At 43.1% G+C, this 14,094-nt stretch overlaps 1 protein-coding gene across 2 annotated transcripts in view; it reads right to left on the bottom strand.

The window, feature by feature from the left end:
• Nucleotides 1-2,395, bottom strand: part of GABRB3 (gamma-aminobutyric acid type A receptor subunit beta3) — a 107,183-nt gene extending 104,788 nt beyond the window's left edge. The window contains exons 1-3 of one of the 2 annotated variants that reach the window (XM_067294264.1): nucleotides 2,316-2,395; nucleotides 2,063-2,154; nucleotides 1,784-1,851 (exon numbers count right to left, since the gene is read on the bottom strand). In XM_067294264.1, the coding sequence (XP_067150365.1) occupies nucleotides 1,784-1,851; nucleotides 2,063-2,154; nucleotides 2,316-2,395 (240 nt within the window). Of the gene's footprint in view, nucleotides 1-1,783; nucleotides 1,852-2,062; nucleotides 2,155-2,315 lie in introns of those variants that run through there. The other variant, XM_067294269.1, reaches the window with a different exon arrangement.
• Between the last annotated feature and the right edge of the window lie 11,699 nt (nucleotides 2,396-14,094).

Genomic DNA, 14,094 nt, shown 5'->3' with positions numbered 1-14,094 from the left:
TACTAACCTGTGGCCAAGTTAGAAAATTGTGGTAATTGTTACCCCTGTTCAGGAAGAATGGAGGGCACCTTTTGTCTTCAGGAGGTCCTGCTGTGTATAAGATCTAATTACCCAGTCTAGCAGCATAACACTGACCAGCATAATTACTTACTTTTTCCTATGCCCCTGCTACAGTGGGTTGGCAAAGTTATTATTTAGATCTAAGAGGCTTTCCCAAAGCTAAAAAAACAAAACAAAACAAAAAAAAAACCTTATACCCTCTCATTTTCTTTCCCAGTCTTGATCTCTCTGTTTCCCTCTGATATTTATGGCCTATGTGGCACTTTACATACAGAAAGTGTTATATAAATATTACTTCAATCTGTAATGCAGTGCTTCCCTGAAGTATGGAGTATAGCCAAAGCTAGGGAGATGACTGTGGAAATAGTGAAGTCAGACTTCTGAATTACTCTCCAAAGCCTCAGCTTTCATTTTATTGAGAAGCAATCCTGCAGATACAGAAAAGACTGATCAGTGGAATATAAGAGATGTCTTTGCAGCTGCCTGAATTTGCAGGAAGCCTAAAATGAGCTCTCTGAAGTATTAACTTCTCTTCTGAATGACTAAAAAGGCAGATGTCAGTGATACTTCAATTGGAAACAGGTAACTATATCTCTGTTAAAAACATTTTTAAACGATCAGAAGTATAACAAGAAGTTTGTACCTCATAATTTTGGGTAGAGCAGGTGAAGGAAGGGTCAAGATTAATGAAAATATGCAGATCATATATAAAGTCACACTATTCAAGCTCGTAACACTGCAGCAGTGCATTGGAGGAGGGCTAGAGCTGGCATTAGTGTCATTTTTACTAAAGGAGGGCTCAGCTTTCAAACGCGCAGAATTTTTTTTTAACACCATAAATGTAACTAACGATTTGCAGAGTAGGTTGGTCTTTTTACCTTAGGCTTGCAGAGGGAAGAATCTGAGATTCAGGGGGAGTGAGTAATTTGGTCAAAAACCTATGGAAAATCCACCTCAGATTCAGGACTAGGACAAGAAATAATATTTCTTGCTTGCAACCCCAAGTATTAAACTATGCTGACTCGAGGACCGAAGTGTAGAAACTCACTAAATACATGCCCTTCTCTTAGCGAATCTGACAGCCGCGAAGTAATCACTTTGCGAAGCAAAAATATAATTCCTCCTCACTACCGACATAATCACGCCGGCTCCAGACACTCACGAATAATGCCCGTACTTGCGTATGCCAGGGCTGATCCCCACCAAGCCGATTTCTCCCCTCCCGGGGGGCTGACACGCGGAAGAAGAGTGGCGGCCGCTGCCGGCCTCAACGGCCGAGCCCGCCCCGGGCCCCGCGGCGGGGCCCCGCCGTGCCCCCGCTGCGGCCCCGCGGGTGCCGCCCGCCACGGCCGGGCCGGCGGCAGGTGCTTCTCGCTCGGCGGCGCCGGGGAGCCGGGGCTGCGACCCCCGCCCGGCTGGGAGGCGGCCGCCGGCAGCAGGAGCGAGAAAGGAACAGGAGAGAAAAAGAAAAAAGGGGAAAAAAAGGAAGAAAAAAAAAGAAAGAAAGAAAAAGGCAGGCGCGTCTCCCGGGAAATAAAGTTTGCAGCCAGCCAGGGCTGCGCTTAGCATTCAGCTCAGCTCTAGCTCCCCTCGCGCAAGGAGAGAGAGACCAGCGCGGAGGGAGGCCCGGGCGGCGCAGCGGGCGCCCCGCGGTGCTCCGCCGCGCGGGCAGCCCCTCGCCGCCGCCCGCCGCCACCCGGGGGGGGGCCCCGCCGCCGCTCACCATGTTGACTTCGGACACCATGTCGATGCTGGCGATGTCGATGTTCATCCCCACGCACACGGGCGGACCTGGGGTGGGCGGGAGCGGGCAGCGGGAAGAAGAGACCGTTACCCGTTAGCGACCGTTACCCGCCAGCGACCGCGACCGTTACCCAGCGGAGCGGGGAAAACCGCAACGGCAGCGGCAAAGACAACGGCCCCCCGCGGCCCCGGCACACGGTGGGAGGGAGGGAGGGAGGGGACGCGGGTGCGGGCGCCGAGCCCGGCTGGGGCAACTCACCTCCGAAATCCGGGCGGAGGCGGATGTCGTAGCCCTTCAGCAATTTATCCACAGTTTCCTTCACGAAGGACATGTTGCCGGGATCGTTCACACTGTGGGGGCGAGAGAGACGGGGGGGGGCAGGGGGCGACGGCGGGGACCGGGGCAGAGAGGGCAGGGCAGGGCAGAGCCCGTCAGCTCGCCTCCGCGGCCGAGCGCAGCCCGCGTCGCCCTGCCGCCGCCGCCGCCGCCGCCAGGGCACTTTGGCTCCTACCTCTGGGCGCAGCAGACCACAGCCACCAGGACGGGAGCGGAGAAGATCCCGAAGATCCTGCCTCCCCCAAAGCCCCACATCCCTCCGCTCCGGGCTCCCTCCCCGCAGCAGCCGCAGCCGACCGCCGCTGCGATCCGGCTGCCCCGGCTGCCGCTGAGGAAGAGGCGGAGGCGACAGTCCCCGATTTCTCCCCTCCCCGCCCTCCCCCCTCCCCAAAATCCCCCACTCCCCTACCCCGGCACCGCGGCCACGGGCCCCGGGCGCCGCCCGCGCACCACCCCGCAGCCGGGCGCCGCCGAGCCCCGGAGGAAGCCGCCCTCCGCCGGAGCCCGGCCGCCTGGCTCCCCGCCGCCCTCCCGCCAGCCGGGGAGAGAGCGCGCGAGGGAGGGAGGGGAGGGCGCCGCCGTCCCTCCCGGCGGCCGGGGGCGTCGCAGAGGCGGGCGGCCTGTGGGCAGCGCGCAGCGCGGGGCCGCGGGCTGCCAGCGCCGGGCGGCGGCGGCTCCGCGGGCGCCGCCTCAGGGGCAGCTGGTGCCTCCTCGCCGCCGCCACCTCCTTCCCGCCTCGAGGTTGGGACCCCCCCCGGAGCCGAGGCGCCGGGGCAGCCCGCGGGCTCTCTCCAACACCCTCGGGAGCAGGGCCCCGGCAGTGGTCGCCCGCCACTGGGCCGGGCTGAGGGAAGCCGCAGGCCGCCCTCGCCGCCCCTCCGGCTCCGCGGGGCGGCCGGCCCGAGCTGGGGGCTGCACCCCACCGTAGCACGACCCCGGGAAGCAGGGCAGCCGGCGCGGAGGGAAGCGGTTGCGGTGCCAACGGGAGCCGGGGCTGGGAGGTGGGCGCTGGGCACGGCACGCCGGACCGGAGGGCATCACCCCACAGGTACTCGGCCCGAGGCCTCCCTTCAGCGCCGCCTCGTAGGATCCCATCAGCACGGACCTAGATCGTGGTGTTTCCGCCCCAGCGCCTGCTGAAAGCACAAATCTCTGCTGGCCTCAAGGCGTGTGTAGCCTTACATGTAACTCAGAATGGTAATGAAGGGAAGTCGAGCTGGTGCCAAACACACACGCTGAGAACTGTGGGTCCTCGGTTGTGTTACCTGTGAGTTGTCGGGTAGTCTTAACTTTGCATAAAATATGCGTTGGGCTGGAGGCAGCACAGTTGCTGTTATTATTAACCTCCTTCCAGGTTAATTAGTCCTTTCCGCTGGACTAATTGGCGTGGAAGCAGAAGCATGCTGACTTGGCTATATTGCCTTCGGTTCCAGAGCCAGCTCTTTGTCAGTGCTGGTTCAGGGACCTCTTCACCGTGCGCTGCTGACAATGTAAACATACCCTCAGCCAGTTCCTAATTTGGTTGCATTGCAATCACTGGTCACCGGTCCATGCCAGAGCACAGATTTTCACTAATCAGCGGCAAAAAGGCAAGGTCCTTTTTTTGCACTTTTACCACCTGTTTTCCCTTCTACATATCCCCTTCCCATAGGAATACTGCTAGGAAAAGGGCAGACACTTGAGGAATGCTTTGGTTTTGTGTCAGGGTGAGAAAGTGTGGATGGCTTTTTGTGTCTCCTCAACAAATTCTTGAAAAGAAAGACTAGCGTAATCCATCCTGGCCTTGTTGCCATTGCAGTTAATAATAAAACTCCAATAAAAGCAGAAACAGGGCTGGTTTTCAATACAATGTGAAAAACCCATAGGTCATGAGGAAAATCATGGAGAAACTCAGTGTTACCAAATTTTCTGATTTTATTATAAGTCTTGCAATATTTCGTTTGTTTAATAATGCCATAATTACTATGATTATGAAGTAGGTGAAAATCTTAGCTTTCATTTAAAAACTAATAAGGCATAAGATGGAAGTTGAGAACTGTGTCATCAAGCATAAATGACTCAAGGGCTCAAAAATGAAAAGACAAATAATAAGAAAAAAGTATATATAAGTGATCTGAGGCACCTGGATCCTGATTTTTTTAATACTATGGATGGGCAGTACTGAACGTTAATTATTTAAAAGACTTCAGACAAAGTGAAGCTAGGGAAGGGTACCAACTCATTCCTCTCCCCCTAGGAGTTGAAAGAAAGTATTAATATTAAAGAATATAATTCTTATGAAGAGCTAAATGTATAAAAACACATTTAAACACTCATAACTTTTCTTAAATATGTGGTCTATTTTATAACAGAAATAAAATACTTTAGAGAACACTACTTCTGATTAACATGCTATTCTAGTACTTTGGAAACACATCTGAGGTACAAATGAATCAACAGTGCTGAGGAGTCTATCATATTTTATCACTTCATTTTAAGTATTTGTCTGAACTTTCAGAGAAACCATTTCCATTTATCTGTGGGTAGTTTAAAGATAATCCAGGTTGGAGCTGATGGGATAAGGAAGCAGTTAGGGGGTTATGAAGCATTTGTTCTTTGGGACTTTGAATTCAATTAGGCTTAGTAGTAACTGAAAGGCATTAAGAAATGAAAAATGTTCATTGAATTTCATGAAAGGTAAAAATCATCTTGATATCTCAGTGATGTGGCATTTACAGTGAAAATGGCGCTTTGGGTTTTGTTCACAGAAAAGACTTTGAACACAGCTTCTGTGGCACAAGTCTTGAGCTAATATTCAAAAATTCACTGCATGGTGCAGAGTATTTAAGGAAATGACAGAAGCAAAGACACTGAATAGGGAACTGCTTGATGTGGCCAGTAGGAAAAAACAGGTCACAGAAACAGAATCCTTGTCCTGTCCCCAAATTCACCACCCTTATTCTTCTCCTGGAGTTAGGCCCCTAAAATTTTCCTTTCAAAAAGCAAACAGGTTATTTCAAAACATGTCAGGAAGGAGTCTGGACTTTTTATTTACTAAAACAAAGCACCCAGTTACAACATGAAGGTTCTAGAGCCAAGAAAATCTATGGACATATCTCCTGAGATCAGCCCAGACTATGGGATCTAAGGTTTTCATCTCTGTTGTTTGAAATATTCCACTTTTCAGTGAACAGTTAAATATAGGTGGGTGAGAGAAAGAAAGAGTTAACACGGCTCTGTGGCCCAGTAGTTAGTCTCTTATCTATGAAGTACTGTTAGTTCATAGATAATCAAGTAATTCAGGAATTAATTGCTGGATAAAATAAATAAACATTCAGTGGCCTAAGGAATGGAACCTAATTCTCTGCTTCCCTAAAGTGCCTTAATCAGTAGTCAGTCTCACTCCTGCTTTTTTTTTAAATACAGTCTTTCTGTCCCAGTTAAAATTGTTCCTGTAAAAGGTGTGACTTTTAATGTCATAGTTCAGAGACTAAAATTCATTATAGTATTTAAGTATATATTATAGCCTATAGTATACGAAATTCATTAAGTACTTCGGTGAGTGTTGCGGCCTCTGGGCCACTAGACAATTAAGATCTATGCTCCCAATCAAATTTTGATCAAGAAGGTAAAGGCAGAAAGAGCGATATTCTTTTCTTCCTTAGGATTGCCAGTGTTGATAAAGGCCACTGCAGAAATGGATAAGTCAAATTTGGGAAGGCAAGCATTACATGTGAAGGAAGCAAAAGGACTGGCCCTGGGCTGATGCATATACATGTGAGAGAATACACCTGCCAAGCTTACACGTGAAAGAAGTCTTTAGGGTAAGTGGTGTTAAAACGGATTCACTGTCTATGTCTGCCTTAACAAGTAGTGGCAGTAATTTGCAAAGCAGAACAGCTGTTGCTGGGGACCTGACATCCACACCATTCACATTTTGGTGTTTTTACTCAGGGCAAGTTCTAATCTGGTCCCACAAACTGAATGCTCATTAACAGCTGGACCACATTCAGTGAACTGTTGTAGTGCCTTTTCCACCTTAGTTTCATATGAAAGCAATCCTGTTCAGATGCTCCGAGACGGCTCTGGCTTGTGAACCAAAGCACAGTAAGCGGGAATGATGAAATGATTCACTTTGCAAGCACAGTTCCGATCTGCACTAAAATGTTATGTAGATACACCGATCATCTCCTTTCAGAAGGTGGAGCTGGGACCAAACATGCTTTGCCCTTTTTAAAGGGTAGAAATTGTTGAAAGTAGTGTGAGTGGAATGAGGAGCCACTTAACATTTTGGAGGAAATTCCAGGTTTTTTCATCATTGTCAGTACTAGTGGAGATACAGAAGAGGAGGCAATGATAGGAAGGCCCAGAAAAGAAGGGAGGTCCGCTTACAACTGAAACATTTGTGGTACTACCACTATCAGTCCCTAGACTGTAGGAGAAAGTGGCTTGAGAATCAGGGAAGAAGTATTTGATCACACTATGCAATGTATCACTAAGCTCTTACGCTGGAAAGTGGTATTGAGGGCTTACCTGACGAAAAGAACATAACCCAACTTACACACTGAGGTCAGAACCACTTATCAGAACATTTTCGTTTTGATTTTCCTCTGGCTTGTCTGTCATTTAGCTGATTTTGACAAAGATCCAGTCTTACCCTGAAGCAAACTGCAATCACAGAGGGTTCAGAGATAGAGAACAGAGATAGACAGAAACTAAAAAATTGTAGGAAGAATTGCTGCTAAAGCTGAAGTGGTGTCTTCGGAGGAACACAGGACATTAATCTTGCTAGGCTGAGACTCACGCTGCTGCTTACCTATTCTGCCTTGCAGCAATTTTACTAGCCTGCTGGTTTAACCTGCTGAGAAGGTGTAATTAATAAAACTGGCTGGAAAAAAAACCTACATGAAAATTCTCGATACTCTTTTTCCAAACCTGACTTCTTTTTTGCTTTATTTTATTAAATCAAAAGTTCAGGTCCATTTTTGCCAGAACACTTTTCAACAGAAACTTAATATTTTTTGCAGAAAGCTCAACCTTCTTACTTTCCTTTCTACAGTATCTCAGTAGAAGCAGAGCTTTAGAGTGACAGCAGGATGCTGGGGAATAGATATGTGGTATCAGGGCTTAGGGAATACTCTCCACTTTGATGGTTTTATATGCTGCATTCTGCCTGTTCAAATAATAAGCAATAATTGTTGGACATATTGTGTTAGGAAAACAATATTATATTTACCTATTATGTATATTTAGCAGAAAGTGTATGTTATATTTGCTGATGTTGAATAATATTTTAGTTTATACTCATTGTCCCCATTTCTGTCAGGCACATTGAAAACAGTGTTGCATGAATCCATTTGCTTTGGTTGCATAATTTGCTGATTTTCATTTAATTATACTGAAATATTTATGTTGTTATGTCAAAAGTTCTGAAATAGTAGAGCTCTTAATATTTTAGTGGGCCACATAAAGGATAAGGTGTTAATCAATATGAGTAATGGGGACAAAATCTGCCTGCAATGAGAGGCTTGACCCAAAATGTTTTGAACTATTGTTTAATTTTCAGCTGTTTCTTTTTCTTATTCAAGAAATTCAAGAAATGAGCATCTGCATTATCTGAATTAATTTAAGAACAGTATTCCTGAAGTATTCCATTTCTTACGAGGCAAAAAGCTTTGGATTGTGCACATAATGAGTCAGACGCATCAAAATAAAAATCCATTGACACTTTGGTAGAGGAAGAAATAATCACAGCTCTTTATAACTCACATTTTTTCATCATAAAGATTAATGATTTTGCACTGAAATAACATAAATACGTTAGAGAAGCCTGTGGTGCCTTAGAAGTACTGTTCTTTAAGTCTCTGACCTGATGAAAACACTGTCTCTGTTTAGAAAAACAAACAAGTGATTTATGATTTTTTTTTACTGTAACCGCATTTGAGGAAGAGTTATTTTACGTAGGACCTTGTTAGGAGTTTCTACTTGAGAGCTTTCATCTAACTCCCTTTGTCAAGAGCACTATTATCTTCAACAAACAGTATGCAGCAGGTTTTTATTTCAGGTTAGATAAAAATAGAAGGATATAGCACACTTCTTTCTGTTTTCATATTTATTCAATAATTTTATGAATATCATTCATAATTATTGTTTATGCAATTTTTACTACAACAGCCAGCATTCCAAGTCAAAACCAAGCCTCATTGTGCAGGACATTATACAGAGTAAAGAAGACAAGCGTAAGTTATTTAAATTGCTTATATTTAGTATTATGTAGATTTAAAGGATGAGTAACTCAGAATTCTAACAACTGATGCGTCTGTGTAAGGACTAGCTAAAACACTAAGAAATGTTACTTCCTGATGCCTGCATCCAAATGTCTCTCTGAATATTAACACTGAAAAAATTGAAAGACAAACAATAAACATTGGAAAAAAAAGGCATTTATATATGCAAACACTGCTACATAAAACAAGACAAGCAATAAGAAGGAAATTCAGTGAAATTATTTGGCATCAATCCTGATTTGCTAAGATTAGGAATAATTCTGAAAGTGATAATACAGAGTCGCAAGGGAAGAAGCTATGAGTAGAATAAAGTGAAAGTCTGATGTATGTCTTGCTCTTGTCCTTCAGGTAGTTTCTTACTTATTCTGAGGGGTGGCTTTAGCAGACAATAGCACATGAAGAATGAGGGAATAGGAAGCGCTTCACGCTGGTATATAGAAGCAGTATCCACAGTCGTGCACTGGCAAGATATGTCACTGCACTTGTGGAAATGCTGCTTAGTCTTATTAAATGCATCTCCCCTTCCCTAGGCTGTGCCAGCTAGCCCCTTTCTCTCATTCCAAAATGAGAGTTTCTGACGTCAGAAAGAGCTCATAATGCAGGGCTCAGGATCATGGGCCATATTCCACCTGTGGAATAACATGTAACTAAGCTGGCTGTGCAAGTGAATTTCTTTGTCATATTCACTATATGTAAAGGGAAATCATTGTTAGGTAGATACAGAATTTTGTGTAAGATGGTCTAAATATTTGTCATTTTGCTTTAATTTAAATATTATTTCGTAGCTCAGGACAAATTGTCAATATTTTAAAATATTTGTTGACAGAAGTTTTTAATATTTCTAAAGGGTTAAAATTCCATTTACAGACAATAATCACATTTTAAAAGTACTTTTTGCTACTCACCTTGTGTCATAAATTGCATATAATTTTTTGTTTTCTTCAACTGCATTCCTAAAAAGAGAGAGAGAGAGAATATGATTTACATGCGCTGTGTCCATTGCCAAAACAAAATATAGTTTAGGGCCTAGAAGGTTTTCAGACCATCATTGTAGAATTTGGGGATGGAAAAAAAGCTATAAATTGACTTGTTCAACTTCTGACACGGTAAGATTGTAATAATCTTTTGGAAATTGTCTAAGTGGGGTTTTAATTGTAAATCCATGACTCTATTGACAAGAAATGAAAAAGGAAAAAATGGTCACTTCTTTTGTGAAAGGCACAATAAAAATAATATGCTTTCTTGTTAAAGCTATGTGAATAATTTCCAGGAAAGGTTTACAGTTGATCCAGATGAACACTTTCAAATTCATTTATTTTATTATTTTTTGTAAGATGACCGAAAAAAAAGTCGAAGTCGAATGAATCATTGTGTTCAATCTAAAATGAAACACTGTCTCTGAGGTTTTGAATACTTTAATGTATGGTTAAACACTGAGGTACATTCAAAAAGGAATATTGAAAATTTGCAGTTTAAATCTGTATTTTTGAGCTTTTCCAACTGAAATCCATGTGACTTTGCAGAATACATTTTGTATTTTTTAAGCAGAATAAAGAGAATTTTGTCTGAAAATTTTTATTCGACTGTTTCACGTGATGTGGCGACAAAGGGCTATCCTGCCACTGGTTTAATGGGGAGCAAAAGGAGATTTTGTCTGAAATGTGTTGGCTTTGCTGGAATCAGCAATAAAATATAAGTTTTAGCTAAGTAGTTTCTGAGAAGGTGCGATGAATGTAAGGGGCACTCCATAATAAGTATTGATTTGTATCTTACAATCTGATTTATGCCTCTGCATTACTCTACCTGTCTGTTTAGAAAAGTTAAAGAGATGCAACTAAAAGCATGGGGTAAATGATCCTGAGTTTGAATGCATTAAGCTCCACTTATATGGGGAAGGAGAGATCCTCCTTTTGGTCCCTGTTCCTGGTGTGGTTATATATTTTGCATTAAATATGCAGTGGATAAAGTATGTTAACAGCTGAGTATAGTGAATGCCTGACTTCCCCTGTGCACTTGGTAGAAAGCCGTGGGGCCTTTCTCATGTCTGCGGATCCTGTTGCAATGGCCAGACACCTAAAATAAAATTGGTAGGGCAGGTAGGGCTCAGGTTAGATGCCACCATCTAGTCCATTTAAGATGCCCTGAGTTACCTGAGATACCTGTGTAGAGCTGTCAGATGTGACATGGGACCTCTGGAAAACCCATGGTCTTCTGGAGAGGTAACTGAAGCCCAGATGGGATACTGCGGAGCATCCCAGTGGCACTAGTTACTCATGTTTGGGAACTGCCTGGAGCCTCTCAGGTCAGATTATCCCTCAGAAGAAGGACCCCAGCTTTTTGTACGCAGGCTCCCTTAACTGAGCTGACTAGGTCTCTGTCAATGTAATGGAAGCACCCAGTTCTCATGTAGACATCTGTATCTAATCTTCAGATAAATCCCACCCCAATCTTCACAATATCTAGGGTCTTTTCATAGCTGTAGACATCAGGATTTGCAAACCATGTTGCTCCTGATTCAAAGATCACAGTATTTCATGCCTGAGACCACATCTGAGCATATATGTTTTGTGGTTTGATTGATATGCTCAAGTACAGTTTTGTCCGGTATTCACCTCACTTCGTTGTCTGGCCCACCGTGACTCAGTAAAGGCTTTGAGTAATTTCTTGAGCTCAGCAAAGGAGAGGCAAGGAAAGGAGAGGAAGAACAGAGGAGGGGCAGCTTGAACCTCCGCACTGACCCAAATATGTCCCCTGACTGTGGTCACATTTGTGAGCTCATATTTGTAGAGTCACATGGTCAATATTGGGAAGAAAAAACGGGCAGGCTCTTTCCTAAAGCATCCAAGGCCATTTGCTGCAAGGTATTGGAGTAAACACTCTACATTTGCAAAGTTGGAATATCGAGAGTCAGGGAACATGCCCAGTTTGTGTTTTCCCTTAGGACTACACCCCTAAACATAGCCAAAGGAATGACACACAAAAGCAATGCAGCTCACCCTGTGACCATGAAAATTGGCATGGGATTGATAGGAAACTCACCAGGGGTGGAAGAGGGCACCACTTCTAAATTAACATGTTATTATAAATGAAAAAAGTATCCATTTTCAATCCCTTTAGTTAAAATATCTGTACCCATAAGATAACAAGAGACTCAGATATACTAACAGTTTCCCCTAATATATTAATTAAAATTTTCAAAAGAGTGCCAAACATCTTGTGTGGCCACATTAACTATTGGCATCCATCAGCAAAAATGCAATTGGCAGTCTAGAATTAACTTAGCTTCTTTTTAGAAGAAAAATGATAACAGCAAAGGGAGATCAGGAAAACAATTAGGCAAATGAAACAGGAAAAAGTAAATATAATCTTTTAAATGTTAAAGTTCCACAGTGGGCTTCTGTTCAGACTGTTAATGCCCTCCTTTTTTCCTTCTCTTACAAAAATGTGGACACATCTTGATACTGAAATTCTCATATTCAGTAGAGTGGTCTCTGCATTGAAAAATGACTTCTTGTGAATGATGAGTAAATTGAGTTCATCTCTTACAGAAGTCTCCCACTGCTGCTGTTTGCCTGACACCAACAGAAGACAAGCTTCTGAAAGTATTACAAAAGTAATTCCCCCATCACAAAAGTACCACATTAAATGTACTTATATTAAAAGCACTTTGTTGTATATGAATATCATTATGTAATTGATTATTCTCATTAAAATGCCTTGCATCCTTATCACAACTTTAATAAAAGAACAAAACTGCTTTGAATATTATACATGCACTTGCCTAGAGCCACTATTAAGCAAAGAGGTTCTGTGTGCAGCCAGGCAATCGTTGATGGTAAATCAAATGGAGGGCACATGGTTTTGGTATTGCTTCTGGTGGTGTTTTTGTTGCTAGAAAGAGCTAATGTTTTGCATTTAGGATGATTAAAGTAACAAAAATAGTAATTCCTTTTTCCTCTTTCTTTCCCCAGCTCCATTGAAGTCACACTCAATAGAATACAAGAAAAGATACCATGAGCAACCTGTATGGAATGTTAGGACTTTCCTGAACTGCAAAATAACAAATTTCTGTTCTTTTTTAAAACCAGCCCAATTTCTGGATGATACCACGATGGACTTTCAAAACACCTCTGACTGGGATTCATTGGTACTGATATAAGCATAAAAAATTAGATGTGTATGTCTGAGCCAGTTACCATAGGCTATTTTAATAAGCAGTGGAGAGAAAAATGCAACTACAAAGACTGAAAAAAGACTAAAATAGGGTAGATGAATCACCCTCCAGAAGTGCCTAATAGCGATGAATGAAGCCTACACCTACGTAGACATTTAACTTTCAGGGGTCTAAAACTGCATGAGATAAATCCTATCCCTGGTGACTTAATGGAAAGGAAAGCTAGGTCTGTTTCAGTACATTGAGCACATTGCCCTCCATAAGCTTATCAGACCAAGATCTCTCATATGTGTTTAAGTAGGTTGGGATTCCATGAGGAATGTCTCTGCTAATGGGAGGTGGCTAGCAAACAGGAAATATGTTATGTTATGTTAGTAGTATTCTCATACTAGAATTGCTAGTGGCTTTTAACTAAATATAAGTCAAAATTTAAGTGTCACTTAACATAACTAAATTTAAACATAGCTAAACATAGCCAAATTAAACATAGCTAAACATAGCTAAATTTTAAACATCCCTTTGTGCCACACATTTAAATCCTACAAGATCATGTAAGAGGAGAAATTAAGTTAAATATCATATTCACTTGGAAATAATCATTAGGAGAGTGAAATATAGTATCCCCTTCTTGAATAAGGCCAGGATGCAAAGCAATGCTAGTGAATTATAGGATGCTTAGCAAATGCTCTCGATGTTATGTATCTAACAAAATGACTCAGCATAAAAATACAGATACAAGGACTAATATTTATAGCTCAAAAGATAATGCTAACAACACAAAAGTGAGCTATTTCAACTTCAGATTCTGAAAATGTCTGAATATGGAACCCCACTATTGAGAAAAATGCTGTCTTTTTTGTACTCTACGAGGAAATCTGCACACCTTGCACAAGCCCTATACAAATAGGAAAAAAAAGTGCTGTTAAACTCTCTCTCCACAGGCTTGGAGAATGCACGCCTCATTATATCTGAGCCTTTTTTTATCTTGAAGTGGAGAAAATTCCTTTGTTGATTGACCCAGCATATACAATAGAGTCCAAATTAAGTGTGGATTACGTGGCCTCGGCGCAATAACTATTGATTGTAACAGTCAGATGCAAACCTTCAATGTAAAACTTCCTCCTGGGACTAGCTGCTCCTGGGCTTTTACATCAAGACCATTCAACCCACCTTGCCAACCTTCCCCCAGGAAACCTCAGAAGCAGGGAGGTGCCTGCATCAGTGAGTCAACAAAACTCACTTTCCCTCTTCTGAGGAGGTTCAACCCATGCTAACAGGGCTAGGTATTCCAGGATGCTATTGTCGCCCAGTGTGATAGGCACTAATGAATTATTTTTAGCACCTACAAGCCTATCAAGAAAAGTAAGAAAGTACAGACTGAAATGCCAAATGCAAAAATGGGAAACTGTGTTTAAAACTCCCGGGACATTATAGGCACAGTTATTGAATTATCATTGCAGATCTGCTGAAACCTCAGTAAGTAGCAGACGATGAAGGTTTCTGCTATAAATACA

The sequence above is a fragment of the Apteryx mantelli genome, chromosome 1 (genome assembly GCF_036417845.1).
Source record: "Apteryx mantelli isolate bAptMan1 chromosome 1, bAptMan1.hap1, whole genome shotgun sequence".
In the NCBI taxonomy this organism is placed as follows: domain Eukaryota; kingdom Metazoa; phylum Chordata; class Aves; order Apterygiformes; family Apterygidae; genus Apteryx; species Apteryx mantelli.
Note: the sequence above shows the minus strand (reverse complement) of the source record. Positions and strands in the feature narration are given on the sequence as shown.